The sequence below is a fragment of the Neofelis nebulosa genome, chromosome 16 (genome assembly GCF_028018385.1).
Source record: "Neofelis nebulosa isolate mNeoNeb1 chromosome 16, mNeoNeb1.pri, whole genome shotgun sequence".
Classification (NCBI taxonomy): domain Eukaryota; kingdom Metazoa; phylum Chordata; class Mammalia; order Carnivora; family Felidae; genus Neofelis; species Neofelis nebulosa.
This window is the reverse complement of record NC_080797.1, coordinates 46,119,718-46,145,926: the sequence shown is the minus strand read 5'-3', so window position 1 is coordinate 46,145,926 and position 26,209 is coordinate 46,119,718. Positions and strand designations below refer to the sequence as shown.

General features: G+C 51.1%; 1 protein-coding gene and 1 long non-coding RNA gene across 10 annotated transcripts in view; one reads left to right on the top strand and one right to left on the bottom strand.

The window, feature by feature from the left end:
- The window catches only part of AKAP1 (A-kinase anchoring protein 1), a 38,081-nt gene extending 12,213 nt beyond the window's left edge, over positions 1-25,868 (bottom strand). Inside the window, exons 1-5 of one of the 9 annotated variants that reach the window (XM_058705882.1) lie at positions 12,905-13,127; positions 11,452-11,521; positions 5,570-5,692; positions 3,403-5,041; positions 701-876 (exon numbers count right to left, since the gene is read on the bottom strand). In XM_058705882.1, the coding sequence (XP_058561865.1) occupies positions 701-876; positions 3,403-5,017 (1,791 nt within the window). In that variant the 5' untranslated portion in view covers positions 5,018-5,041; positions 5,570-5,692; positions 11,452-11,521; positions 12,905-13,127. Of the gene's footprint in view, positions 1-700; positions 877-3,402; positions 5,042-5,569; positions 5,693-11,451; positions 11,522-12,904; positions 13,128-14,528; positions 14,672-25,742 lie in introns of those variants that run through there. The other 8 variants (XM_058705884.1, XR_009255456.1, XM_058705880.1 and 5 more) reach the window with 8 other exon arrangements.
- On the top strand, positions 13,199-19,765 carry LOC131498530 (uncharacterized). The gene is made up of 3 exons (XR_009255457.1): positions 13,199-13,416; positions 16,064-16,135; positions 17,444-19,765. It is a non-coding gene; the product is annotated as an uncharacterized LOC131498530 (long non-coding RNA).
- Positions 25,869-26,209: the final 341 nt, after the last annotated feature.

Here is a 26,209-nt window from a genome sequence, read left to right as displayed (position 1 = left end):
AGAAATAAACATCAAGATCAAGCTAATAAATTGTAAGTTAGAACAGCAAGAAGCTAGAAACCACTTAAGCACCCTGGATTTGGGGACTGGTGAAGTAAACTGACGTTCACACAACGAATAACGCAGTTAAAATTATATTTTCAGAGAATAACACAGGAAAATTAAATTGTTAAATATTTAAAAGCATTAATTAAAGCAACATAATCTCAGTTTTGTTTAAAAACCACAGGGTGCAAGACGAGAAGGAAATAAAAGTCTTCACAGTCACTCTCGGGGGTGAGACTAGAGCAGCTTGTTATTTTCTTCATACATTTCTATACTTTTCAAGCTCTCCGAAATACAGACTTATGCTGTGCTCAATTACCAAGTCTACTTTGTGCTGGAGAGCTCGGGCAGAGCGCAGTGAAGGGACTCCTGCCTGGCCCACATCCTCAGTCTGGCTTTTGTGGGCATCTCAGATGACCTGAGCCCCAGAACACACACACAGGACAGCCCCAGGGGGGAGCGAGCGGCCTGTGAGTCTGAAGTGGACAAGAACAGGCCCCTCCTGAGGGCGGCTGAGGGGATTCCACCTCACAGCAAGCTCTCCGAACCGTGGCAGAGTGTGGCACTCCCTTTTCCCTTCAGCCTCTGGCTCACTCAGGGACTGCTTCGGGTTTACTGTCCCTCCCCCTAAGCCCCATGACCCTGCAGCCCTGACCTTTGGCACCTCGATCTCCCAGATGATGAGGTCGACCTTCTTAGGACTGGAGCCCGCTTGGGCGTTCTGGAAACTGTCAATCTTCCTGGGGCCACAGCAACCATCCACTGAATCCATGCTGTTCCTGTCCGATCCTGCAGGGGAGGAAGCAGCATACACAGACACACAGACACCAGCTAAGAGAAGTCAATAATGCAGAACTTCCCAACTCACATTCCCAGGAGGCCCCCCGCCCCACACCCCCGCCTCAAGCTTGGCGGCTGTCAACCCGCAGTCTAAAAGGCTCGGAACGACCCCAACGAAAGGAGAACTGGGGGTGTAGACACACCTAATTTTAGCCTGTCGCTCACAGCCCCACTTGCTGAACTGGCAGCCACGCCCAGCCACAGCTGCCTGAGCAGAGACAAGTGGTGAGCTGGGAAGGGGAGTCCACGGGGCGGGGGAGCGGGCCAGCAGGTCCACACGGTCCCGGGAGCCGGGTATCAGGTGCTGGCTTCCACGGAGACCGACCAGTCACCACTGGCCCACACCCTTCTGACTATGCCAGCCCCTCAAACCAAGAGACACTAAGGCCCCCAAGGCCCCAGGCCTGGGCTCAAGGGCCACGACCTTCAGCCAGGCAGAGCTAGAAAGAGTCCACCCCTGAAGGCGCCATTCTCATCCTACGCCACCTGGGGCCTACTGGAAGTAGACAGAGGAAGGCGGCTCTCCTTTCCCTCTCTTAGGCCTGACCTGTGCAACTCTGAACGCCCTTTGGGCTCATGGTGGGTCTTTAACCCCCGGTCAAAAGACTGAACTGAAGTTCATGCTCCAGACAACAGAGCAGGAAGCAGGACCCTGAGATCAGTGTGGTCTGCTCCACTCTTGCTCAAGAATGTGCCAGGAGGCCATCGCAGAAAAACGGGTCCAGACCAGCTTAAGAGGACTCTAGCTTAAATATGGACGACGCAACTGCCAGAAATAGATCGCTCCTGGGAGTCTACTAATTAGGTTATTATCCACATGGTTTTTCCAAACTCTGGACGTAATCCTTTGCCAAGCAATGCATGTACTGTCTGGATGCAGAGCAAGGCTTAAAAGAGATTCCATTCCCAGCTAAGGAAGAATCACCTTGAAAGGGACTCCATCCTTCAACATCAGGGGCTCCAGCCTCTCCTGAACAAAACAGGACTGGCTGATACCGGCCACCCCAAGGACACCCAGAGGTGGCTCAGACCACACAGGACTCCAGCAGGCTGTGCTCACAGGCCAGCTTCCTTAGCTGGTGGTCCCAGCCCCGCTCAGCCTCAACTTCCTCACGCACAGGGAGGGCCGTGCACCAAGGTGCAGATGTGGGGGAGGCGGGAGCCTGTGCTGCGCACAATGGAGTGCTGGGCAAATGGTACCGCCAAGTTCGAATCTGTTGTCCCCACACTTCCCCACCATCACCACGCCCCATCACCGCCTTCTCTTCCAAAAGGCCTAAACACGAGGCCTTCACCGCAGCAGAGTAGCCGCCACAGTCAATCTAGAGGTGGCATGACACGGCTGGCAGGCCTGTTAATTTGGCCGAGGGCCAGCAGACAAAGGGAAATTCCTTTATTCTTAAAAAAAAAAAAAAAAAATTGTTTACCCACTTTAAGATCTTTCTTATTAAACAAACAAGCAAACAAACAAATGATTTTAACACCCCTGATGTTAGGATGCATCTTACAGTCTCTGGCCTTGTACACTCATGATCACAATGAGGAGTTTTTTCCTTTAGAGGTACATAAATCAGCAGTGTCAAAGGTGACAAAAATGTGCTATGATGAAAGTCCTGCTGCAAGTAGTAAAACTCCCAGCAAAGACCCCCAACCTGCCTGGAGCAGAGAGGGTAGGGACTGGCTCCAGGGCAAGCAGATCAGAGACCCCCACGGGGGAGGGGATCTTCATGGCCTCTTTCCAGGAGATAAATGAAAATACCCCAGGGTGGCTGCAAAACCAGGGTCAGGAGCTGCTGACCTGTAAGTTAGCGGTCTGAACTGTCTACGCTGGGGTCAGCACTCGAAAAACCCAGTGGATACTTGGTTACCAAAGTGCCCCTCCTTCCCGGGGTGGAGCTGCGGCCGCACGGAAAGGAAATGGTGGAGGGCTCTGTGCCGAGGAACAGTGGCGACAAGGCAGGAAAGCGAGAGCCTCCCGCAATGTCAAAGCCGTGGCCGCTCCCTGGGCACTTACCCGGTAAGAGCTTCTGGAGAAGGAAGGCAGGTGAAGACATGGGAACAAGCACATGATTAAAAGGAAATCAACCATTCAAAAAAAAAAAAAAAAAAAAAAAAAAAAAAAAAAGCTCACACCCACTCTTGGTACTTTGGAATTAAGCTAAGGAGGCCTCTCCATTACAAAAGAGGTTGGTTTAAAAGAGAGAAAAGAGGCACGCTGAGGTTAATCAGCGAAACCAACTTTGAGCTGGCTCCTTCAGGAGGACTAGGGAGGGTCCCTGGCTGCCGAACCAAGTTACAGCTCCTGGGGCTTTGGGGGGCTCAGGGCAGCCCAACTTCTCAGTTACCCACCACTGCTGCGCTGCACCCCAACCTTCTGCAGGCCAGCCGGGACACAGAGTCGAAGAGCATTCTTACTGCAGAAGCAGCAGAGGGAGAGGCAGACCAGCAGCCTTTGGCCACCGAACAGACACCCGGCCACCCCATCCTCTAGGTGAGGGACGCCCAAGACCCTCCTACCTCCCGAATGATCTGCTTCCGCATCCGCGGTCCATCCATCCTCATTCCCCAAGTCAGATAGCTCCCCCTTCAGCACCCCATTGCTGAAGGGCACAGTACTTTCTGGCAGCAGCGGGGTGATGGCCTTGTCCCTGGGGCTTGAGTAGGTGTCCGTGCACAAGTCTTCAAGCCCTGAAGCGCTGATGGAATCTGAGCACTGCTCAGAGACCACTGAAGGGACATTCTGGCTGCTGTCAGAGGTGCAGGTGACACATCCGGTATCTTCCACCAGGACACGTGCCCCATCTAGCAACTCCCCCTGGGGGACGGCAGGCAGTGGGCAGGGGGCCAGGGAGATGTGGTGTGCAGAGTTCTTTGGCTTCTTGTCCTTGCTGGGGCTGGACAGAGGGCTGCGCAGGCAGCTCGCGTAGGTCTTTGGTGGTGGCAGGTCCTCCGCGGGCGGGCCTGGCAACAGGAGGGTGGCGTCTGACTCTGACACGGACACGCGCGAGGCCGCCTCTGTCTCAACGGCGGCCGGAGCCGGCTCCTCGGCCTCTCGCCCTGGGGCGGTTTTCTGGCAGGCTGGGGCGCGGCTGTCCTCCTTCTGCCCGTGCAGCTGCCCGGCCGAAGCCTGATACACCCGACCTGCGATCCTGCCCATGGTGGTGGCCAGCACCTCTTCGGTCGCCTCCAAGATCACTTTGGAGATGATCTGGTAGGCAGCCTGCTCAATCTTCTCATTCTGCTCCACGGCGCCCCCTGTGCCCGGCTCTCCTGTGCGGTGTGCGTCACAGGCTCTGCCACTGGCCCGAGGCACCGGCGGCTCGCCGTCCTCCGTCAGCTCCACATGAGCCAACCCCACGAGGCTGCTCAGCAGCTGCCCCGCTGCGTCCTCCTCGGACTGTGGCGGGCGGCCCTTCCCCTTCTCCCCGGCACCTCCCAAGGGAGCCAGGGTGGGCAACTTGCTGGTCTGCGATTCAGAGCCACGCTCCTGGCACAACACGCTCTCTTCCGGCACATTTTCTGCTGACACCGCATCGCCAGTGCCTTCCGCCCCACCCGTCTCTCTTGGCTTCTCTTGGGGGGCCGCAGCCTGGCCCTGCCCACCCCGCCCCCCCGGCCCACTGAACGGGGACTCTTGCTTGCACACCTCAGCCGCTTCGTGGGGGAAAGGAACACCTTTTGGGGTCAGAAGGGGACACTCAGGAGGAATGGACTTGGCTTCTTCATCACCCGTCAGGGCTAGTTCCACCTTTGTACTGTCATCTCTGCGTGTTCCCGGTCGAAATCTCACGTCTGTGCTGTTAGGAAGGCTGCCTGAGGACTCTGACCTGCGACAGGCTGGATGTGCCCGCAGCAAGGCTGGGGGCTCGGCGGGAGGCTTGCTCAAGGTGGACAGCTCTTTTTCCACGGGCAGCGCAACGCTGGGGGGCGTGGATGCTACTCCAGGATGGGGGTCCTCCATGGGGAGTGGCTCTTTGATGGCATGGCCAGCCCTCAGCTCCACAGCGCTGGCTTCCACCTGTCTGTCCTGGCTGCTGACATGCTTTTTACGAGAGAAAAACCACCACCAGCCGAGGAGTGCTAACATTCCAGGCAATGCCAAGGGGAAAAGTGAACGGAACTGGATGGCCATCCTGGAGGCCTGAAGAAATGATACCTGGAGAGGAGGAGAGAGAGATGCGATGAGAGTCAGGTAGGGGGATCCTGATACCACTGCACAGGAAAGATAACCAGCTACTCTCTCTCCCTTTCCCTGCCTCTGTAAGTGACATCCCTCCTCCTGCTCGCACCCTATGTGTGATCCACTGGAGGCAGGTGGGCAGGGAGAGATGCCCCCTTCTGCTCCCTCCTCCTGAGCACGCTCCCTTGAAACAAGACAAGCCTTCTCTTGGGCCCAAATCCCTTCCTGCATCACTCCTCAATGCCAAATTCTATGCTCCCCCAAGGGGATAGTGTGTCTAGTGTTTTAGTTCCCTAAACTCCCAGAACACTTATCCATTCAGATGACGTTGGAGTATTTTTAAATGCCTGTTGAAATTCACATGTATGTATGTCCCGCACATGCACCCACAAAATCATGAGTCAATGAAACCGTTATGTAGCAAGAGGGAGCTGGAACAAAGGATGAAGAAGATTTCAAAAGGATGAGGGGGTTGCTCCAGGGTAAGAGACCAGCAAAACATACAGTGGCATGGAGATACAGGTCATGCTTGAAGAATCAAGTTGCTTAGTGGACTCGATGAGGGTTCTGGGGCCTCACTGTGGAGTCTGGATTTTATCCTGTAGGCAACAGAGAACCAGCGGAGGTCTGCAAGGCACATACACCAAACTGTTACCAGGTGATTCTGGGAGTAGGATAAACAGCATATCAAGTGACAGGAACCTGGAGACCTAAGTCAGTTGGATCCAGGCCAGGAGAGATGATAAGGGCCTAGACAGAAGGTGGTAGACGTGTAAAGGAGATAGGAACCTCAGTTTTCTTCATCATAAGATGGGGACACATCTCATAAAGGATGGTTGATATGAAGATTAGCTATGTATTAAGTGCTATGCAAAGCAGGGTTAGCCCTCTTTAGAGGTATGTGACAGACTTATTCCAGAATGCTTATGACTCAGTACCTCCCATGCCAGTAAATTTTATTCTGTCTGCAAAAATCACAAGACGTCTTAAAACCAAAACTCCTCCACTGATACGGTGAATTATACCTTAATTTGGGTTTGAGCTTTGTTGCAGAGACAAGTGTAAAGGCTTTAACAACTCTTCCTGGTTTAATTATGTTAATGGTCTCTGGCAAAACCAGAGCACACGGTTCCCAGGTGGTTCTAAAGTTCAGTGGAGGCTGGGGGCCACTGCTGTAGGACCTTACTTCTTCAAGTGCAGTCTATGGGCCAGAAACACCGAGCATCACCTGGGAACCTGCTACAAAGGCAACCCCAGCCCAGACCTGAATGACTAGCTGCATTTTAACAAGACCCCCGGGGGATTCACAACCACATTACAGTTTGTGAAGGAACACTGGGAAACATCTTCAGCCCCAAAGTGAGAGGGTGGGGAAAGCCATAAACCTTCTTGCTAATATCTGAAGTAAATCCATGGGATTAGAAAACACAAAGCAGAAGCTAAGCAGTGGCCACACTCGGAAGACCCCATGAATCCCTCCAGGCAGAAGCTTCAGTGATGTTCCTTACAGCTTCACATTCAAACACAGAACCTCACTAGATACTCTCCCTTGCATCACTCAATCTTCAACCACCTGGTTTGGAAGGTATTGCCATCATCAAGGTTAAAATAGCTCAATGTAGGGGTACCTGGGTGGCTCAGGCGGTTGAGCATCCGACTTCGGCTCAGGTCATGATCTCACCATTTGTGAGTTCGAGCCCCGTGTCAGGCTCTGTGCTGACAGCTCAGAGCTTGGAGCATGCTTCTGATTCTGTGTCTCCCTCTCTCACTCAAAAATAAATAAACGTTAAAAATTAAAAAATAAAGCCACCTGGGTGGCTCAGTCAGTTAAGCTTCTGACTTTGTCAGGCTCTGTGCTGACAGCTCAGAGCTTGGAGCATGCTTCTGATTCTGTGTCTCCCTCTCTCACTCAAAAATAAATAAACGTTAAAAATTAAAAAATAAAGCCACCTGGGTGGCTCAGTCAGTTAAGCTTCTGACTTTGGCTCAGGTCATAATCACACAGCTTGTGAGTTCAAGCCCTGTGCTGACAGCTTGGAGCCTCGGGACTGTTTCGGATTCTGTGTCTCCCTCTCTCTGCTCCTCCCCCACTTGCGCTCTGTCTCTCTCCCTCAAAAATAAACATTAAAAAAATTTTTTTTAATTTAAAAAATTAAAAAATAAATAGCTCCATGCAGGGTCGCCTGGCTAGTTCAATTGGCAGAGCACGGTACTCTTGATCTCAGGGTTGGGAGCTTGAGCCCCACGATGGGTGTAGAGATTAAATAAAAACTTAGGGGAACCTGGTGGCTCAGTCAGTTAAGCATCCAACTCTGGTTTTCAGCTCAGGTCATGATCTCACGGTTCCCGAGTTTGAGCCCTACCACAGGCTCTGTGCTGACAGTGCGAAGCCTGCTTGGTATTCTCTCTCCCCCTCTCAAAATAAATAAATAAAGTTAAAAAAAAAACAAAAAACTTAAAGGTTCAAAATCATATAACCAAGGACTGGAACTCAGGTTCTACTCCACATTAAGTCTGGAAACCCACTCATGTCTTAAGAGAATGAGGCAATGTATGGGCCAAGGAGGGGAAGTTCATACTGCTCTTAAAAGGTTAAGGGGTGCCTAGGTGGCTCAGTCTGTTGAGTGTCTGACTTTGGCTCAGGTTATGACCTCACTATCTCTCATGAGTTCAAGCCCCACATCAGGCTCTATACTGACGGTTCAGAGCCTTGAGCCTGCTTCAGATTCTGTCTCTGTCTCCCTCTCTCAAATATAAATAAACATAAAAAAAAAAAAAGTTATGACCATACCTCCTATGACCTAAAAACACCACACCTGAAATCTTTTTTTTTTTTAAAGCTTATTTATTTTGGAGAGAAAGAGAGAGAAAGAGGGAGACAGAGACAGTGTGTGAGCATGCAGGCAGAGAGAGGGGGAGAGAGAATCCCAAGCAGGCTCTATGCTATCAGCATGGAGCCTGACATGGGGCTCAATCTCACAAACCGTGAAATCATAACCTGAGCCAAAATCAAGAGTTGGGTGCTTAACCGAGACACCCAGGCATCCCCTGCAATCTTCTCTTAAAAAAAAAAAAAAGAATAAAAACAGCTCTGCACAGAGGTCTATATAATGGTCACTGGGGCATCGTTTGAAACAATTCTTGGGGAATCACTGCTAAACACACTGCAGAATTCGTGGACATGCCAGTCATAGAGAAGGGGATCTCATGTACGGACATGGAAACACTGCTGTGAGACACAAGGTCAAACCCGGACACCACTTGTGTGTGCCGTCTGTGCTCGGACAACCCTATAGGCAAACCAGGAAAGACACACACCAAGCCTCTAGGCTGGAAGGGTGGCGAAGGTTTTGTACATTGACCCTGCATCCTACAACCTTACTGAAATCTTTTATTAGTTCTGATAGCTTTTCGGTTTTTTAGGTTTTTTTCTTATCTGCCAATATAGTCTTCCTTCCAGGGAGAGAGATTTTGAAATTTCTCTCTCAGCAGTTCTCCAACTTAGTGGCACATTAGCATCACTTGGGAAGCTTTTAAATTCCCAAGGCCAAGGTGGCACCCAAATCAATTAAATCCGTATCTCTGAGGGTCAGATCAGGGCACCAGGTGTTTCTTTTTCTTTTAACCCAGATGATTCCAATGTACACTCAAGTCAGAGAACCACTGTTCTGGAACAATGTGCTCGCCCCTGAAAAAGTGGCAAATTACATACAGGCTATTTGCTTTGTATTCAATGTCTTCCACATAAAAATAAATAAAATCTGAGAAGGAATAGAGGTCATGGGGGAAGGATGCTCTCAGGATAAGGCAATATGCCTACCACATGGCCTACTGTCAGTCCCACCCACCAGGTCACACGCAACGGAAAGTGTGGCTGGGATCTGAACCCAAGTTCTCTTCTTGGCAGTCAATTTAGGTTCTGATTCCTTATTAACTAGGCAATCCCATTTCTACAGGGTTTTATAGTTGTGATTCCCACAGTCTTCTACCAATTCTCTGATCTCAGGAACAAGATTACATGGAATGGGGTAGAGAGGAAGATGAAGAATCCTAAAAATTAACCCACAGAGGGCAGTTTCCCTGTTTTACAGATCAAGGGCCCAAAGCCAAACTCAGTATGGGGGGGGGTGTGTGTAAGGAGGGAGTTGCTAACCAAGATACAAACCGCCTCTAAAAACAGCTGAGTGACTCAATTAGACATCTAACTCTTGATTTTAGCTCAGGTCACGGTCTCACAGTTCATGGGATTGAGCCCGAGTCAGCACAGGGCCTCCTTGGGATTCTCTCTCCTCTCTCTGGCCCTCCTCCTGCTTGTACGCGCCCTCTCTGGGAGATGCTTCCAACCCTTTGGTACTAGAAGTTGATCCCAAGGGTCCAGCAGTTGACCCCTGCCCCGCCTCCAGAGATCCCAGGAACTGGCTAGAAGCAGAGGCCCACACTCAAGCATACACTCTCAGCCTGCTTTGGCCAGGCACCCTAGTTGATCCACACCACAACCCAGACTCTGGCTCCCCCATGTCACTATCCCCTAGTCCCCATTTCGTCCCTTCTGTTCCCAGCCTAGCTTACACTAAACACAGAGACCTGCACCTGGGAACACAACACTGCTCTGCAGCTTGCCAGAACACCTCTAACGCTTGTACACCTAACCTTCCCCGTCCTGCTTGTTCCCCACCGACTGGGGCTGAGACCCCAAACCTATCATCCACAGCTCCCCCCAGACAGTCAACTATAGCTACTCAACTAATCACAGCTCAGAAGTTTCTGCATTTCCAAGCCAGATGCCTCCTGCTATTGTGTCAGTAGGACTCCCTAGAAGGTGTTTAACACTGGTCCCCTGAGGCTATGTCACCCAACCCATGAATACTGAATGCCCCACCTGGATCCCCAGCGCCCACCAGTTACTGCCCACCCCACCTCCCCCCGCCCATGTCTAACCCAGTACCCAGGAAAAGCCCTTGTCTCCATGAAATCTCCAGGACACAGGAACTGCCCAACTGAAATGCTGCAGCAACTTGAGAAAAGAGGTGTGATATCCCCAGACAGGAGAAGGCACGCCTGGTTTATTTTTCCCTTGCCGCCTGGGGACTGTGATTAGAGATATTAATCATCTCCACCAAGAACAGAGCCAAGGGCCCGGGGGATCAGCAGCCACCCCACCCAGAGGAGCCTAGCTGGGACTCTCACTGAATACACAGCTACCGGGAGGAGCCTCACTGGGATCACCGGGTGACCAAAGCCCCACTTCCCACTGGTCAAGAGAAGTTCCTCATTTCCTCAGCCCTTCACTTCCAAGAGTCCTCCGTGAGCCACTCTCACCCCAAACAGACTTCTTGTGAATCGGTAGGATGCCATTTTCCCTGCTTTACACCGTTGGAGAGGCCTAGACGGGTGCCGGAAGACGCGGCAGCCTTTCCCGAATTCTCAGACAGGGCCGCCCTCACATGTGCATACACACATATGCCCACACGCACAAGTGTGCACACTTCAACCTTACGAGGCTCTCTGCTACCTTCCTTTTCTGGGAACACACTCTCAAGTTGCTCTCCTTGCCCTGGTTTTGTTTTGTTTTTGTTGTTTTCTGTAAAAAAGCTGAACTTCTCAAGACATAAGTGGCATTTAACACTGCAGGTCTAAAAGCCTTCACACGCACAAACTAACTGAAAGCAGCCTTCTCCCCCACAGTCTCCCCCTCCAGAGGCCCCAGACACTCAGGCAAGCCAAAGGAAAGCCTTGCAGAAAGATGCAGAGCCCTGCCTGAGGGGTGGTGGGGAGGAGAATTGGCTATTTTGAATCTGTTGGAATTAAATAGCTGCCTGCTTATTTTTAGCAGGTCCATTTGCCCGGGAATAGATGCACGCTGGCTGCTTGCCCAGTGGTCACACAGAGCTGAAGGCGCACATGTCTCGGCCCTACAAGGCCTTAGCATTCACCTGCTCGGTCCAGGTTCTAAATGGCTTCCTTTCCTGGGGCGTCTAGCTGGCTCAGTTGGTGGAGGATGCAACTCTCAGTCCCAGGGTTGTAAGTTTAAGCCCCATACTGGGTTGTGGAGATCACTTAAAAAAAAAATAAAATAAAAATCGGGGTGCCTGGGTGGCACAGGCGGTTAAGCATCCAACTTTGGCTCAGGTCATGATCTCACCGTATTTGAGTTCAAGCCCCGCGTCGGGCTCTGTGCTGACAGCTCAGAGCCTGGAGCCTGCTTCCGATTCTGTCTCCCTCTCTCTCTGCCCCTAACCCATTTGCATTCTTTCTCTCAAAAATAAAATAAAAACATGACAAAAAATTAAAAATAAACAAACATTAAAAATAATAAAATAAAAAATAAAATCCTTAAAATGATTCCTTTCTCCCAGAGGAAACTGCAGCTTCTCAGAAAAGCTTACCTCTGGAGAAGTAATGGCCTCACTCCCAGCACCGATGACCAACTCGGTTACTGCAGTCTAGAGCCTTCTGCTAAACAAGAAAACAAACTTCTGGGAAGAGTACAAACAGTGTTGGTCCCAGTGACTAAGCCCATTTGGCTACAGTTATTGTGGAAAAAGGAGCTGTGTGTAATTAATTGATGGGAAAGTTGATCACAAAACAATCACTTAGGAGCCAAGTGGCTATCAAGCCAGAGTGGACCTGGACCTGGACCTGGTCAGTGAAGCCACATCCACTCGGCATTCTGAGCAGACTTTTATATACCCCCTAGGTTGAAATCTGAACATTTCCATTATTCCAAGGTTATATGTTCACATTATCAAAGACGGTCCCCCAGGTGTTCAAGACACTCCATCCCTAGAAGAATGCCCAGCACATCAAGTTGTTGCTGAGGGGTTTTTCCCCTTGAAGGAGGGGGGCGGGGGTGAGGGGGAGGGAGTCTTCAAAGGACAGGGAGTAGTTACGTGACCCTGAACCTGAAGCCCAGCACCTGCTGCCACTGCATTCAGAGCACAACAGCAGGTTGTGGGCACGGTCAAGGTCAGGGCCACCCCCCTCACCTCTCCCCCCAGTTTGCTAGAGGAAGACCACACACACACAGAGGTCTTTGCAAGACCACCAAGAGGGCCTCTTGATGTCTACAGCATGTGTTTACCTAATTCCTTACAAGGTTGAAGTTATATACTTACATTCACGTAATAATTCACACATAAATATGTTTAAGTTGCAAGAAAAAGCTTCTGTCCACCAGAAGCTCATAGTGCATACTGAAGAATTTCTCTCTCTCTCTCTCTCTCTCTCTCTCTCTCTCACACACACACACACACACACACACACACACACACACACACACACACACAACCTGCACACGCTGAGCCCAATTTCAGAAGTGGGCAAACAGAACCCCGAGAAGGCCGTCCCAAAGGTGGCCGGAATTTTCTAAGGTTGCAACACTGCATTAATGACATAAATTAAGATTCTAAACCCAAGATGCCTTTGGGGGTGGAAGGGAACAGCAAGTCCCAGAGAGAGCAGAAGTCCTGGAAGCCAAAGCTGAAGAGCTGGTAGAGGCCAGACAAAAGGAGTCTGACCTTTACTGTCAAGGCAATGGGAACAAGTTGCAGCAGCTGCAACATGGCCAAAGCAGAGCAGGTCACAAAAGGCAAAGGCCTGGGTGTTCCCCAAGTGACAACTACAGTCCAATATTGGCAGCTACTTTGTCACAGGGGGCTGAGCACCCGAAATGCGATCAACATAACAAACTGAACTTTAAATTTTATTTAATATTAAATTTAAATAGCCACATACAGCAAGCTGGTAGCTACCTACTGGACGCGTAGTCCTAGAGGGTACTCCCAGAAGCCCCAAAGCAAACACGAGAGCTAGAGAAATACTGTGACAGCCAATGCCTACCTTGATGGGCAGTGTCTGGGGCTGCTACTGAGGATGGGGGAAGGTGGTAGTCTGGGCCACTCGCACTTAGCAGCATGGCTGGGGCCCAGGAATCAGAGTGTCAGAGCCATGCCTCAGGGATGTTGATCTCAGCCCAGTCCTGATGTTCAAGGGGTTGTTGCCTTCATCCGTAGGGGGCCCGTGTGAGCTGTGACTTGTGTTGGCACCCTAAAGATTCCCAATTAGCTCACAGTGGGGCTATGAGGTCCTGCCCCGTACTGTCCCCCACACCCTTCATTGTGATGGCCCCACAGAGCAGCCAGGTGGGCCACTGTGGCCAGACCAGCCCTACTCCCTGTTCTAGGCAGACCAATTGGCCAAAAAGTCACAGGACACTTCCCCAGCTGCTCTCCAGGAGACTGGAGGCTTGACCTTAACCCAGTACCGTCTGGGTGGGAGTACCTGCTCAGTGAAGCCTTCTCTAGCTGGGTCTCCGGTTGTGGAGACCCAGAGCCAAGTCCCACCAGCTCCAGGTAAGAGCCAGAAGTGAAAAATCCTATCTCCGGACATGATCTCCGATTAAGAGCTGGTCCTCCTCCAGTTCAGTTACAAATTAAAGGAACTCTCAATTTGGAAAACTTGGTGGAAAAAAGAAAAAAAGGGGGGGGGGGGAGGGAGGGGAGAGAGCGGGAGAGAGCGAGAGAGAGCGAGAGAGAGCGAGAGAGAGCGAGAGAGAGAGAGAACTCCACACAAAAGTGAAATGCCCAGTCTCCCTCCCTCTGCTGACCAAACACTCCTGACAGGTCCAGTCTCATTAGGCTTCAACTGAAAAAGGGGAGGGGAAAAGTCAGTATTTTCTACAAAGGTCTTCACATTGCTTCATCTGGGAGGCAAGAATGTGGTTTTCAAAAACCTTAATAACGACTATGCTACCTCCATCCTGCCCCTCCTCCCCAGCTCTTGGCAACCAGCACGCTTTACCAGTAAATTCTGACATTTCTGAGGACAGTGATAAAACAGGTGCAGGGAAGTGTTCCCAGGTACGCAGAATTCCCACCCATGACCACAGAACACTACCCGAGACTGCCCAAAAGGTAGGAAGTTGTGCTCCGACAACAAGCTTACTCAAAAAAGCTAATAAAGATTCCTTCAAAAGGAATCAGAAAAGGGGTACCTAGAAGGCTCAGTCAGTTGAGTGTCCGACTTCGGCTCAGGTCACGATCTCACGGTGAGTTCAAGCCCCGTGTCGGCTCTGCACTGACAGCTGGGAGCCTGGAGCGTGCTTCGGATTCAGTGTCTCCCTCTCTCTCTCTGCCCTCCCCTGCTCGTGCTCTGTCTCTCTCACTCTCAAAAATGAATAAATGTTAAAACAAATTTTTTTAAAAAGAAAAAGTCCTTCACACCACCACCTTAGGTAGGCAGAGCAATGGAAAGACAAGGATTTTCCAAACAGCAGACAGTAGAATATGACCAACTCAGAAATCATATAAAGGCCTAAAGTCACTTCTATTCAACAAGTATTTATGGGCAGCTACAGGGTACACACCATAGTGGGATACAGAAATGAATCAGACAAACGCACTTTTGAGGCATTTTCAAGTCTTTCACAGTTTCTTTTGAGGAAGGAAAAAAAAAAACCAATAACCTTCTTCTTCAGTGGGTCTGTTGCTGCCACCCTCTGCCACTGACCAACTGACGACCTTGGTCCAAGGGTCAAGCAAGTATCCTGGTTGGACGGCAAACAGGAATTAGGCTGCCAGTTTCCACAGATTGGAATGTTCTCATGTCCTGGGGTGGGAGAGGAGAGGTTAGGAGCCTGAATGCCAGCACTGTGAGAGCCAAGGGGGCCTGGCTTGTCCCATTCAATGTGCAAACTTTCATTCAATACCCATTTTCATCATTACGTGATGCTCAAATCCAGATCCCCTCTCGCTTAAACTATTCCACAAAGTGAAGCCAGAGCTTCTGCTGGCATGGCGGAAGGGGTCTGGGCGCCTCGTTGTCTCTGCTGACTTTCTACCAACTGTCCCATCTTCAGCCACACCCCACATCCATGCCTTCAAAGGGACGTGTGCATGAATCAGCTTCCTTCTTGCTGCCTGCCTACCTTCCCCCACTCTTCCTCAGCAAGCTACTGGAAGACAAGGGAGTAAATCAAGAAAGGAGGGGGCACCCACCCACAAAGCAACACAACCAAGGAAAGAATGGATTCCCAGGATGAAGGGGAAGCAGAGCCGGGCACAGAGGTGCTTCCGGGAGCAACACAAGCAGAGAACCTGGTATGCTGAAGCACAAAGAGGCACTCCGACAGCAAGGGCCAAGGCCCAGGGGAGTCGGAGAACTGGGGAGACACAAAAAATGAGGCTCAAGAAACATGGGAAATTAATGAGGGGAGGGGAGGACACAAGAAAGGAAATATGGAACACCAAGAACTGGGCAGCCGTAAGCAATATTTATATCACAACGTGCACTCTTAATAGACACTTGACTAGAAGTTGTGCTACCTCTGTACCAAGAAGAGGAGAAAGTGCAGGAATGAGACAAGTCCTTGCCTTCCAGAGTAGAAAAACAAGTCAAATAATATTTTTAAAAAGGAAGGAAGGAAAGAAAGGAAAAGCACACTATTTAGAAATACAGGTGTAAATGCCAGGAAAGACACCTAGAAGAATCGAGGGCAGCTGTCTCTAGACAAGAGGGCAGGTCAGGAAGCACTCAGGGCAAAGGGCTGTTCTTTCAAACCCTGCGTATAGTTAAAAGTCAAATCTTTCTATAAGTAATGCTTTGATAAAACAAACAAAAAATACATTCTTAGCTGTTAGATAGCAAGGGATGCTCTATTACCACAGGGCTTTAGGATTCTTTTAAAAAAAATTTTTTTTAAACGTTTTATTTATTTTTGAGACAGAGAGAGACAGAGCATGAACAGGGGAGGGTCAGAGAGAGGGAGACACAGAATCTGAAACAGGCTCCAGGCTCTGAGCTGTCAGCACAGAGCCCGACGCGGGGCTCGAACTCACGGACCGCGAGATCATGACCTGAGCCGAAGTCGGACGCTTAGCGGACTGAGCCACCCAGGTGCCCCTGGGACTTTAGGATTCTTGTGAAGCAGAACAAATGCGTAGTGTCAACTCATCTATGTACAAACTTGTAATGCTTTGATTTTCCCATAATTGATGCCAGTTCCGCTTCAGAGACCCCCACCACCCTGATGACATAACAGCAGTAAGCACAAAGAGCAGGGGCCTACTGATGGTAAGACTCTTCCGAACCAAGGTATCTGGTTCCCCCACCCAACTGAGGTCTAGCCAGCATCAGGTAGCAGCACCCCTCGGGGCTATGCATTCATTCATTTTTGAGAGGGAGGGAGGGAGCGAGGGAGCGAGGGAGGGAGGGAGGGAGGGAGGGAGCGAGGGAGGGAGGGAGCGAGGGAGGGAGGGAGCGAGGGAGGGAGGGAGCGAGGGAGGGAGGGAGCGAGGGAGGGAGGGAGCGAGGGAGGGAGCGAGGGAGGGAGCGAGGGAGGGAGCGAGGGAGGGAGCGAGGGAGGGAGCGAGGGAGGGAGCGAGGGAGGGAGCGAGGGAGGGAGCGAGGGAGGGAGCGAGGGAGGGAGCGAGGGAGGGAGCGAGGGAGGGAGCGAGGGAGGAGGGAATGCACAAGCAGAGGGGCAGGGAGAGAGTGAATCACAAGCAGGCTTGTGCTGCCAGCGCAGAGCCCAACACAAGTCTTGATCTCACCAACCGTGAGATCATGACCTGACTGAAATCAAGAGTCTGATGCTTAACCAATGGAGCCACCCAGGTGCCCCAGGGCTAGCCATTTAAAAACAGATTTTAATTCCCCCCATGAGCCAGGTTCCACAGGAGAGGGGTGTGGGGGAGGTGGTGGCAGCAGTGGTGGAAGGAGAGGTAAGGAGTCACATTTCAGATAAGACACTGCAAAGATGCAGCCACCCAATGGGATAAAACTACGCGGCCTCTCCCAAGGGCGTTCGGAGAAGGGAACCCCAAGCACCCCTGTATGTAATGAATTAACTTTACTCCTATGCATCTGGAAGGGGACTAGCTGGGACACAGTTAAGAAAGTCATGTTCTGCGTTCTATAGTTTAGATAAGGGACCCAGGTTGAGAAAGGCTGGGTGAAATGTGCCCGAAAGAGAGGGATCTCTACAAGAACGGTCAGGGCATCCTCTCCAAAGAGATGGCAGGGGTGCTGGAACAGTGAGGGGCAGCCGTGCTGAGATCTGGGAGGACAAAAGGGAGAGGGGGAGAAAGTTCCAGGCAGGGAGAACACGTGCCAGAGTACTAAGGCAGGAACAAACTTGGCTGACTCGAGCGACGGCAAGAAGGGGAGGTAAAGATGAGGTCGGAGGGCTGCTGCCAGAGAAATCGCTCTCTGCCATCGCTGAGCAGAAGCCGTGCCGAAGGTCACAAACCTGGAGGGAACAGGCTCGCTGAACTTTCTGCAGAGAGGGGAACCGGCTTGCCCAAGGAGCCAAAGGGCAGTAATTTCTTTCTTTCTTTTTTTTCTTTTTGACTGATGCAGTTTTGAATTTTATTTTTAAAGGTTTACTTACTGAATACTCTCTACACTCGACATGGGACTCAAACTCACAACCTCAAGATCCAGAGTCGCACTCTCTTCCAACTGAGCCATCCAGGTGCCCCTGTAGTTTCTCAATAGAAGCGAATCCTAGAATCGTTTCAGAAACAGGGTGCCTCTGTGGCTCGTAGCACAGCAGGTATACACCGCGTGAGTCCAACAGGGGCCCGCTTTCTACTTGGAGTTCTTGACTAAGGCATTTGCCAGGAAACCCTGAGGTCACACCACTCATTAGCCTGAGAGCCACTGCTAGGCCCTGACTCTCCCCCCACCCCGCCCCCCCTCAGATGAATCTGTTCCAAGAAGTCAGTCCGGCCCCTGGGGAGCGGATGGGAATGGATGCGTGCGCACACCCTTGCCACTTCTGTGAATCAGACTCTGCAAAAACAACCTCGGTCTCCAGCCAACATAAACCATAGGCAACAGAGGGCCTTATACGGCTCGAAGCTTTCTTAATCAGAAAAAGATAGATGGGCTGGAGTTGGCAGCTCCAAGTTAGAGGAAAAGAGAAACAGAAAAATAGGGAGAAAGACAGGATGGTGGTGGGGAGCAGAACTTCATCAAACTTTTTCCTATCTCTTCGATGTCAGTGGCTCCCCAGTGAGAGTTCCTAGTGAGGGCCATAGCTCTGCTGCCTCTCATGTTTTGTTTTGGTTTGGTTTTTAAGCCAGAGGATACCAGTAATCAGGCTGCCAGCAGAGCCACAGTTTTACAAAGTTTTAGTGTCTGCGTGGAGGTCTGTTCTTGGGTCCAGTGACTTCCCATGAAAATGGCATAATGTCATTTCCAGAGATATTGGCCACTGGGGCAACAAGGGGTCCTAAAACTAGGGAGTTCTTCGGCTCCCGAGCTGTCTGTGTCATAGGCCCGCCTGGCCCAGGATCGGCCACAGATCCAGAACAGAAAAGGAAGCCCCAGAGACCCCTTAGGCAGCCACTGCCCCAAGCACACCCATGACAGTTTCTACGGTGACTTTATTCTCCTTCCTCCCCTGACTGGGAGACAGCAGCAGCGTCCGCAACAGGACCTGCCTGTTTGCTGAAGCCAAAGCCACATGCACTTGGCCCTCCCAAAGGATGCCACCTGCTAAAAATAGCATGACAGCACAAGCTTGGCTGGGTGGGCCTCACCAAAGTCAAAGGACAAAGCAAAGAGGTTATTCTCAGCACAGCCTTTTCTCACCGGAGCCCAAGGCACATCAGGGTGTGGCAAAAGTCACTCCAGCTCCTTCCCCTTGGGAGGGACATGAGGAAGGGATGAGAAGGAGATCCGTGGAAGACTGAACTGGCCTTCAGATCCACTGTCCCAGGCCGAGGCTGGAGGAAAAGGGGTGGGCATGCTGAGGACTGGGCTCCAGCAGATATGTGGCCTCCTCCAACAGAGACAGACCAGGCTACACCCAGGCGACAGCCTGTTGAGGGCCAGGGAATGGGTCTCATGACCTCCATGTGAGGTCTGACAGGCCACATTATTATTAGCCAAGGAATGAGTGACTTCAAGGTTGTCTTTTCAAGCAGGTGACTGAGCTACACCGTGGCCTTCAGAGCAGCTTTCCAGGCCCTCAGGCACAGCAGCCTAGCCTACGAGGCTGTCTTAGTCATTATTCGTGCAGCTCTAAGGCACTGGACGGTTGCATAATTCGGAGCTAAAACATGATTTTGGAAAGACAAAGTAGGATCCTGAACTTGTTTCCCGTAAAACGAAAATATCCTGTGAAATGGATTACAAATACCTCCCTCATAGGGCTGTAATGAGGCAGACAGGACTCAAAACACCGAACAGCCTGACTCCATTTGTGAGATGAAGTATTTTAATCTCCTAAAAACTCAGCTTTATTTTCCGGATGAGGATGGAAGGATATCACAGGGCAGTAAATAAGAAATGGCCTCTAAGCATGGAGCTGGAGAGAGAACCCTGATCTGAGTACAAACCAGCCTGGGTCCAGGGACCAGCTTAGCTTTCTCAGGGCCTCAGTTTCCTCCCACACAAACTAGAAGTACTTAACCTCATAGGGTTGAGATAAAATAAGAAGGGAATACACCTGATCTTGAACAACACAGCTTTAAACAGCATGCATCCACTTGTATGCAGATTTCTGGATATAGTACAGCCCTGTGTTTTCTCTCTTATTATTTTCTTAATAACATTTGCTCTTTTCTGGCTTACTTTATTGTAAAAATACAGTATACAATACATATTACAAAATATGTGTTCACTGACTACCTATGTTCCCATAAGGGTTCCAGTACACAGTAGGTTCTTAGTAGTTCCATTTCTGGGGAGCCAGAAATTATACATGGAGTTTTTAAAAAAAAATTTTAATGTTTATTTATTTTTATAAGAGAGAGAATGTGAGCAGGGGAGGGTCAGAGAGAGAAGAAGACACAGAATCTGAAGCAGGTTCCAGGCTCTGAGCTGTCAGCACAGAGCCTGACATGGGGCTCGAACTCACCAGCTGGGAGATCATGACCTGAACCAAAGTCGGACACTTAACTGACTGAGCCACCCAGGCCACCCATACATGGATTTTTTCACTGCCCATTGGTCCCCCTAATCCCCATGTTGTTCAAGGGCCAACTATAGTTTGAAAAAAACCCTCCTAAGATGCCAGGTATACAGTAGGGGCTCAGTAAGTACCTGTTATGCACCCTATGCTTTCTGGCTGGCTCCAAGAAAAGAGAGCTCTCACATCATATGCCAAAGGTCAGTCTAGCAGGGTTCAAACTAAGCATGCCCAGAATTAGATGAGAGGGTATCTGGAAATAAAACTGAATCCCCAGAGCTAGCCCCAGGCCAACACTTCAGAACACCCCCCCAGTGTCCCAACTCTCCCCAATGCCTTCTGTAAAAACAGGTCTCCTAACCCCCAGACAGATTGGAGGGGCAGAATGAAAAGGATGTTTGTTTGTGCCTGCAAATCTGGTTCAGCACTGGTCACACAGCAGAATCCTCAGGTCATCAGGTGGGTGAAGGACTAAGTAGCAAATCTGCTGACATCTGAAGAACAAGGACAGTGAGCACAGGCCTTAGACAACCAGCAGGGACCTTCATGATAATAATATAAACAAGTTCTCAAACCAAAAGGGCTTTCTGCCCCTCCTGCTTCATGCTTCCATCCCCAGACTCCTAAGCTCCTCTCTAGAGCTGTTTCATAATTGATCACTGCCCTCCAAACTGGCAGACAAGACTTGCTTCTTTTTTATTCATTTTTGAGAGACAGACAGACGGAGACACAGCATGAGCTGGAGAGGGAGAGAGAGAGAGAGGGAGACACAGAATCCGAAGCAGGCTCCAGGCTCCGAGCTGTCAGCACAGAGCCAGACGTAGGGCTCAAACTCACGGACTATGAGATCATGACCTGAGCCGAAGTCAGACACTTAACCGACTGAGCCACCCAGGCGCCCCCAGGACTTGCTTTGTAACATGCCGTGGAGAGAACTGACAAATAATTTGTCACCAAAGCTGTTGGATTTGTGGACTACAGAGGACTAAGCCCAAACACATGATGCTTTATAAGGTGAGGCAATTAAGCACTAAGACCAGTGCTGTCCAACAGAAACTTCTGTGATGGTGAAAATGTTCTAGACCTACACTATTGTCCAGTATTGGCCACATGAGGCTACTGAGGACTTGAAATGAGACTAACATCACATTTTTAATAATTTAGATTTTTAAATTTTATTTAATGCTTAAAAGTTTACATTGAGCCAGGCACACATGACTAGTAGCTGCTGCACAGAACAAGGCAGCTCTAGACCCTCTCTCCTAAGGGTAAGTTTAGGAGATAAGAATAGAGATATAATAAAAAATAAGGGGCACCTGGCTGGCTCAGATGCCAGTGACTCCAGATGTTGGGGTCGTGAATTCGAGCAGGGTGTAGCAATTACTTAATAAACAAAAACTTTAAAAAAAAATTTAGCACAGTAGCACCTTAGATCTAAAAAGTACTCGAGATGCACTTAAACAATGGACTGTGGCATTTTTTTTTAGTCTTTGACTCATACTATCCATGGAGCCATGCATCCTACCCCAAACACAGCCCTCCCCATACACAATCCTGCAGACACCTCCACCTTGCAGCAGCCCAGAGGCACTCTAGACTAACTCCAGGGCTCCCAGGAGCAGAATCTGAACACCTCTTATTGATGTTGACCAACCCTCCTTTTACCAGCGGAAGAAACAGAGACCCCAGAAAGGTCTAGAACCACTGCTGGGTTTCAGCCCTGAAAGCTGCACCCAGTCCTCACCCCCCAATCCAGGGCTCTTGTCAGCTAAAACCAGTGGTGAAACAAGCCTTGTGAGCCCTCAGCACTAGACATTTTTACTTCCAGAACTCACCTGGGGCTCTGCTTTGTTCCTAAATGCACGGGCTTCAGTAAGTCCCAGCTAAGTGAAGGCAGCCAGCCAGTATTACCAGATGGGTACAGAATGTTTACTATCAACTTGTGCAAACTACCAAACCAAGCTGTAGAAATAGCCAAATGGCCAGGACTCGGACAGAACCATTTAGTAGGAGGAAAAGAAAGTTAAGGAAAAGAACTCCTTGAAAGCTACTTATCACTGAAAGCCAGTCTTCAAAATGCTACATGATAACATACACTCCTTCACACTGCAACAATCTGCTTAGAAAGCAACAGAAAGATTAGGAGAAAAACCCACGGATTTGACTATTCCTTGGTTCTTCTCACAAAAGTCCTCCAGAGAACCTAATTTAAGTGCAAACCCACACTTGTCAGTTTCTCTACCCCTCAATTTGTATTTTGATTAGCCATTGAAACAATCCCGACTGACCTCCAGCTTCACCCTCCTCAATTGTACTCAGAGGTGTGAGGATTAAAGGATTAGGGAAGTGTTTTCCTGTAACTCTACCAGCACAGACAGTAACTGTCAAGGAAAAGGCATCCTCTCAATTTTAGTTCCCACATCCCCACTAGTTACCTCTCCAGCCAGATTCTGTCACTACTCAAAATATTGTCATTGATCATGTTTTCCACAGCCCAAGTTTGAAATCAGTATTGGAGCCAGCAGGTCGGCTCTGTGGAGTGCCACATACAATGGGTACTTAATGTTAAATGATCATAAAGGTGAAACCTGCAAGAGGCATTACACCAGAAAGGGCTGTGGAGAAAAGAACTTGCTTCAGAAAGCAAAGTTAAAGATTAAAATACATCCCACGCAGATCGGCAACTCCAGTAGCAGGACATGATTTCAGTGGGACAAGGGGGTCAGAGGCACCCTGCCTCCCCAGAGCAGAGGAAAACAGAATGGCAAGCAGAAGGTATTAACTCATACGCTAAACTGTTGACTTCCTCACAACAGCACAACAGACCAAGCTACAGAGAGGTCCTCTCTTCTAGACTCACAGGGAAGATTAGGAAGGAGTGGCCTGGGGAGAATGGGCTAGAAGGCACCAGCTGGCCAGGCACAAGGAGTGCCTGCTCTTCAAAACCCTGAAACCTGCACTCGACCAAGTCATGATGTGGCAGGCTAGAGCCAGGAGGCGGGCAGCACAGTATCGGAAAACCAATTTGTTTTCCTTCCAACCAACTTTTTAGGTCAGAGGCTGGGGTGGGGGTGGGGGTGGGGGGGGTTGGTACTTTTAATAAAATCCAAATCACCCAAGTGATTCAAAAGAAATTTAACATTAATCTCACAGATTCTTTTGGAGGGGAAAAAACAACGCTCGAACAGCCATCATGAACCAGGCACAGTGCCCAGTCTCAAATAGTATCTCAATCTGTCTTTAGATGGAGAGGGAACACTGTAAGGACTAAAACTAGCCTTCACCCACAAACGATGGCCATGGCCATGGCCAAGGCCTGGGTCCGATGCCCAAGAATAATTTGGATCACCAGATAAAGCAAAACAAACTGCTTTAAAATACTGATGATCAGCAACCTTACGCTGGAGATCTATCCACTTGGCACCTGAGCAGGCCACTTTGAAGGCAGACACCTACACAGTCACCCTGCAGTGGCCAAGTGTGAAAGTACTTCCTAGAAATAGTTGGGAGGAGGAACTGATATTCATACAAAAGGCTCCAGAGACTCGGAGATGGCTCACTCAAGGGCTTAGATGGGAATCAGTTCGAAGCAAATTTTGGGCCATCACCTAGCAATGTGCATGACAATTGAGCCAATTTCATTCAGGTAGGCACTGAAGCTTCAGAGATTTGTACATCTGTAGGATCAAAAGACCTGCACTACCTAGACCCATACTTCTGAGAATATACCTAGGAACCCACAAAACTAGTTAAGAGGTGGAAGAGGTTAAAGTTCAACACAAGTCAAAAGCCTCCACCAAGATAACTTCACTTGTTTCCAGTGCCCAGAAAGTCTTTTTTTATTTTTATTTTTGTAATCTCAATACCCAATGTGGGGCTGGAACTCACTACCCCGAGATCAAGCGTCGCATTGTCTGTGGACTGAACCAGCCAGACACCCCTCAGAAAGTTTTAAATAATCAGCAGGTGAACCACTGAATGCCAGGAACAGAGAAATTGGGCAAATTAACAGGTCTTACTCATGCTATACCCTCTACTCAACTCAAAGCTGCTCTGTGCCTTTAAGAGCAAAGGGGATGGGTGGTGCTTACTAAGAATCCAAGATTTGCTTTCTGAATAGAGTTTAAAAAAAGAAAAACTAATTTGGGAAGGACTTGGTTACAAGAGCACAGTAAGGTTACTAGTTGCCAGAATTAATAGCTTTTTGTGAATGGTATTCCTTGATCAGTAATTGCCACAAAGGGGTTGGGGGTGGGGAAGTGGATAGCAAGCCAACAGATATGACAATACTAGGTGTCCAGCAGCCCAGATTTCCCCGCAAGAGATAAATTTAAACACCAAGTACCCTGCCCTTCAGTAGGAGGAGGACAGCCAGTTTAACCTAATTGCTCTGCCCGTACCCTCTACCCGGCTCCAGCGGCCTCCACTCACACCTGGAGAGAAGAGCACCGGGTTTGTGTTAGCGGCGGCCGTGCGGCAGAAAGGCGCCCGCCAACCTGGGCATCTCTGCCGGAGAGGAAGATCTCGAAACGCCCAGAGCTTCCAGCACTCCCGGTTCGGTTCGGCACCGCCCACTACCAACAGCGCCTTTCCTTCCATAAGCCTCACTAGAAGGGGCATAGGGACGGACTGTACCCTCGGGCACAGAACTGTGGAACTGGTGAGAGCCCGCCCCGGAGGCGTTCAGACCAGTCTCCCCTAGCACATTCTGACCCGTAACCCCGAAACTAGCCTGGTCCCTCCAAACCTCGGGCCTAGCGGGGAGGGGTGCCGGCGGAGTGGGACACGTGACCCACGCGACCCCGGGCATGAAGTCAGCGGGCACACAGCGCCGGACAGCCTCCCCCTCTCCGGACACCCTTTGAAGGGGCAGCAAACGCTAATCCTCTCGAGAGACGCCAAGCCTTTGACTTCGGGGGCCCTAACTCGGTTTGAATGGTCCCTCCCCCCGAAACAAGGTTCCAATCACCACCGATGTCCTAGCCCATCCTCCCGGTTCCACAAACCAAGCCTCTTCCCCAGGTTCCCCGCACTGAACTCTCAGGGGCTAGATTACCAGCACGGGTTTGCTGCCTCCCGGCCTACGTGGGGAGCACCCCAGCGCGAGCTAAAGAGGCCCAGAAGTTGGGGAAGGTTCCTGAAGTGACTCCAGCCCTTCAGGAGGAAGAAAGGGGTGCCCGCGGGCCTCGGGGCACCTCCTCGCCCTTATGAGCACCTGGCCCTGCCCACGACCCGCCCCGCCGCCGCCTCTCCCGGCTCAGACTTGGGTACACACGACCTTTGAAAAGTAAACGCGTGTGGGGCTGGGCGACCTTGGGTGGGACGCACTCGGGTCTGTCTCACGGGAGGGTGTGCGCGCTCCGGGAAAGTTAAGCCGCAGAGGGGTGCCCCGAGCGCCGGGTCCGAGACCACCGACCCAGAGGACGGTGACGCGTGTGGGGGGCACCACGCGGCCGCAGAGCACGGCCCCAGCCGCGCACACGCGATCTGTCAGCAGGAGCCCGCGGGCAGACAACCGTGGCGGGGGAGGACGAGGGGACGCGCAGGCGACGGCAGGGAAAGAAGGGCCTGCTTGACAGCAGGCGGCGGGCCGGAGCCCCTCCGCACACGCTCGGCGTCCGCAGCCCCGGGCCTCCGGGACACCTGGAGCGCGCGTCGCACACCGCACCTGCACCCTAGACTCTCCTTCACCCGACGGCGCCGCCCTCGGGGCCCTGGCAGGTGGTCCCCTGTCCAGCCGCCCCGGCGGCCCCAACTCACCAAGTCCTACGCGACAGTCGGGAGGCAGAGTCCTCGCCCGCCGCCGCCGCCGCCCCCCCACCCCCGGGCCCAGACGCCCAGCCCCGCTGCGCCGCGGCCGCTCCCCCACGTGCTTGCCCAGGCCGGAGGAACACAGAGACATTAAATACTGAGAACGCGCAGCTACGTGCCCGCTGCGCGACGCAGGCCCCGCCCCCCGCCCTCGTGCCCCCGCGCCGCCTCACTCACCTGCGCGTGCGCGCCGCCTGCCGCTCCCGCCCGCGCGTCTCCCAGCTGCGCCAGAGAGGGCGCGGTCTAAAGCGCTCCACCAACATCCCGCAGCCGCCTCCCGCAGCCCGGCCTCGCTCGGGCTCTCGCGAGAGGAGCTGTGATCTCGGCGGGGTTGGGAAAAGAGCCCTGGCTGGCTCTCGGGCGGCGCCGCGAAGCCTCCGCGGTCTACCCTGCGAGGGCAGCGCGGGGTCCCCTGC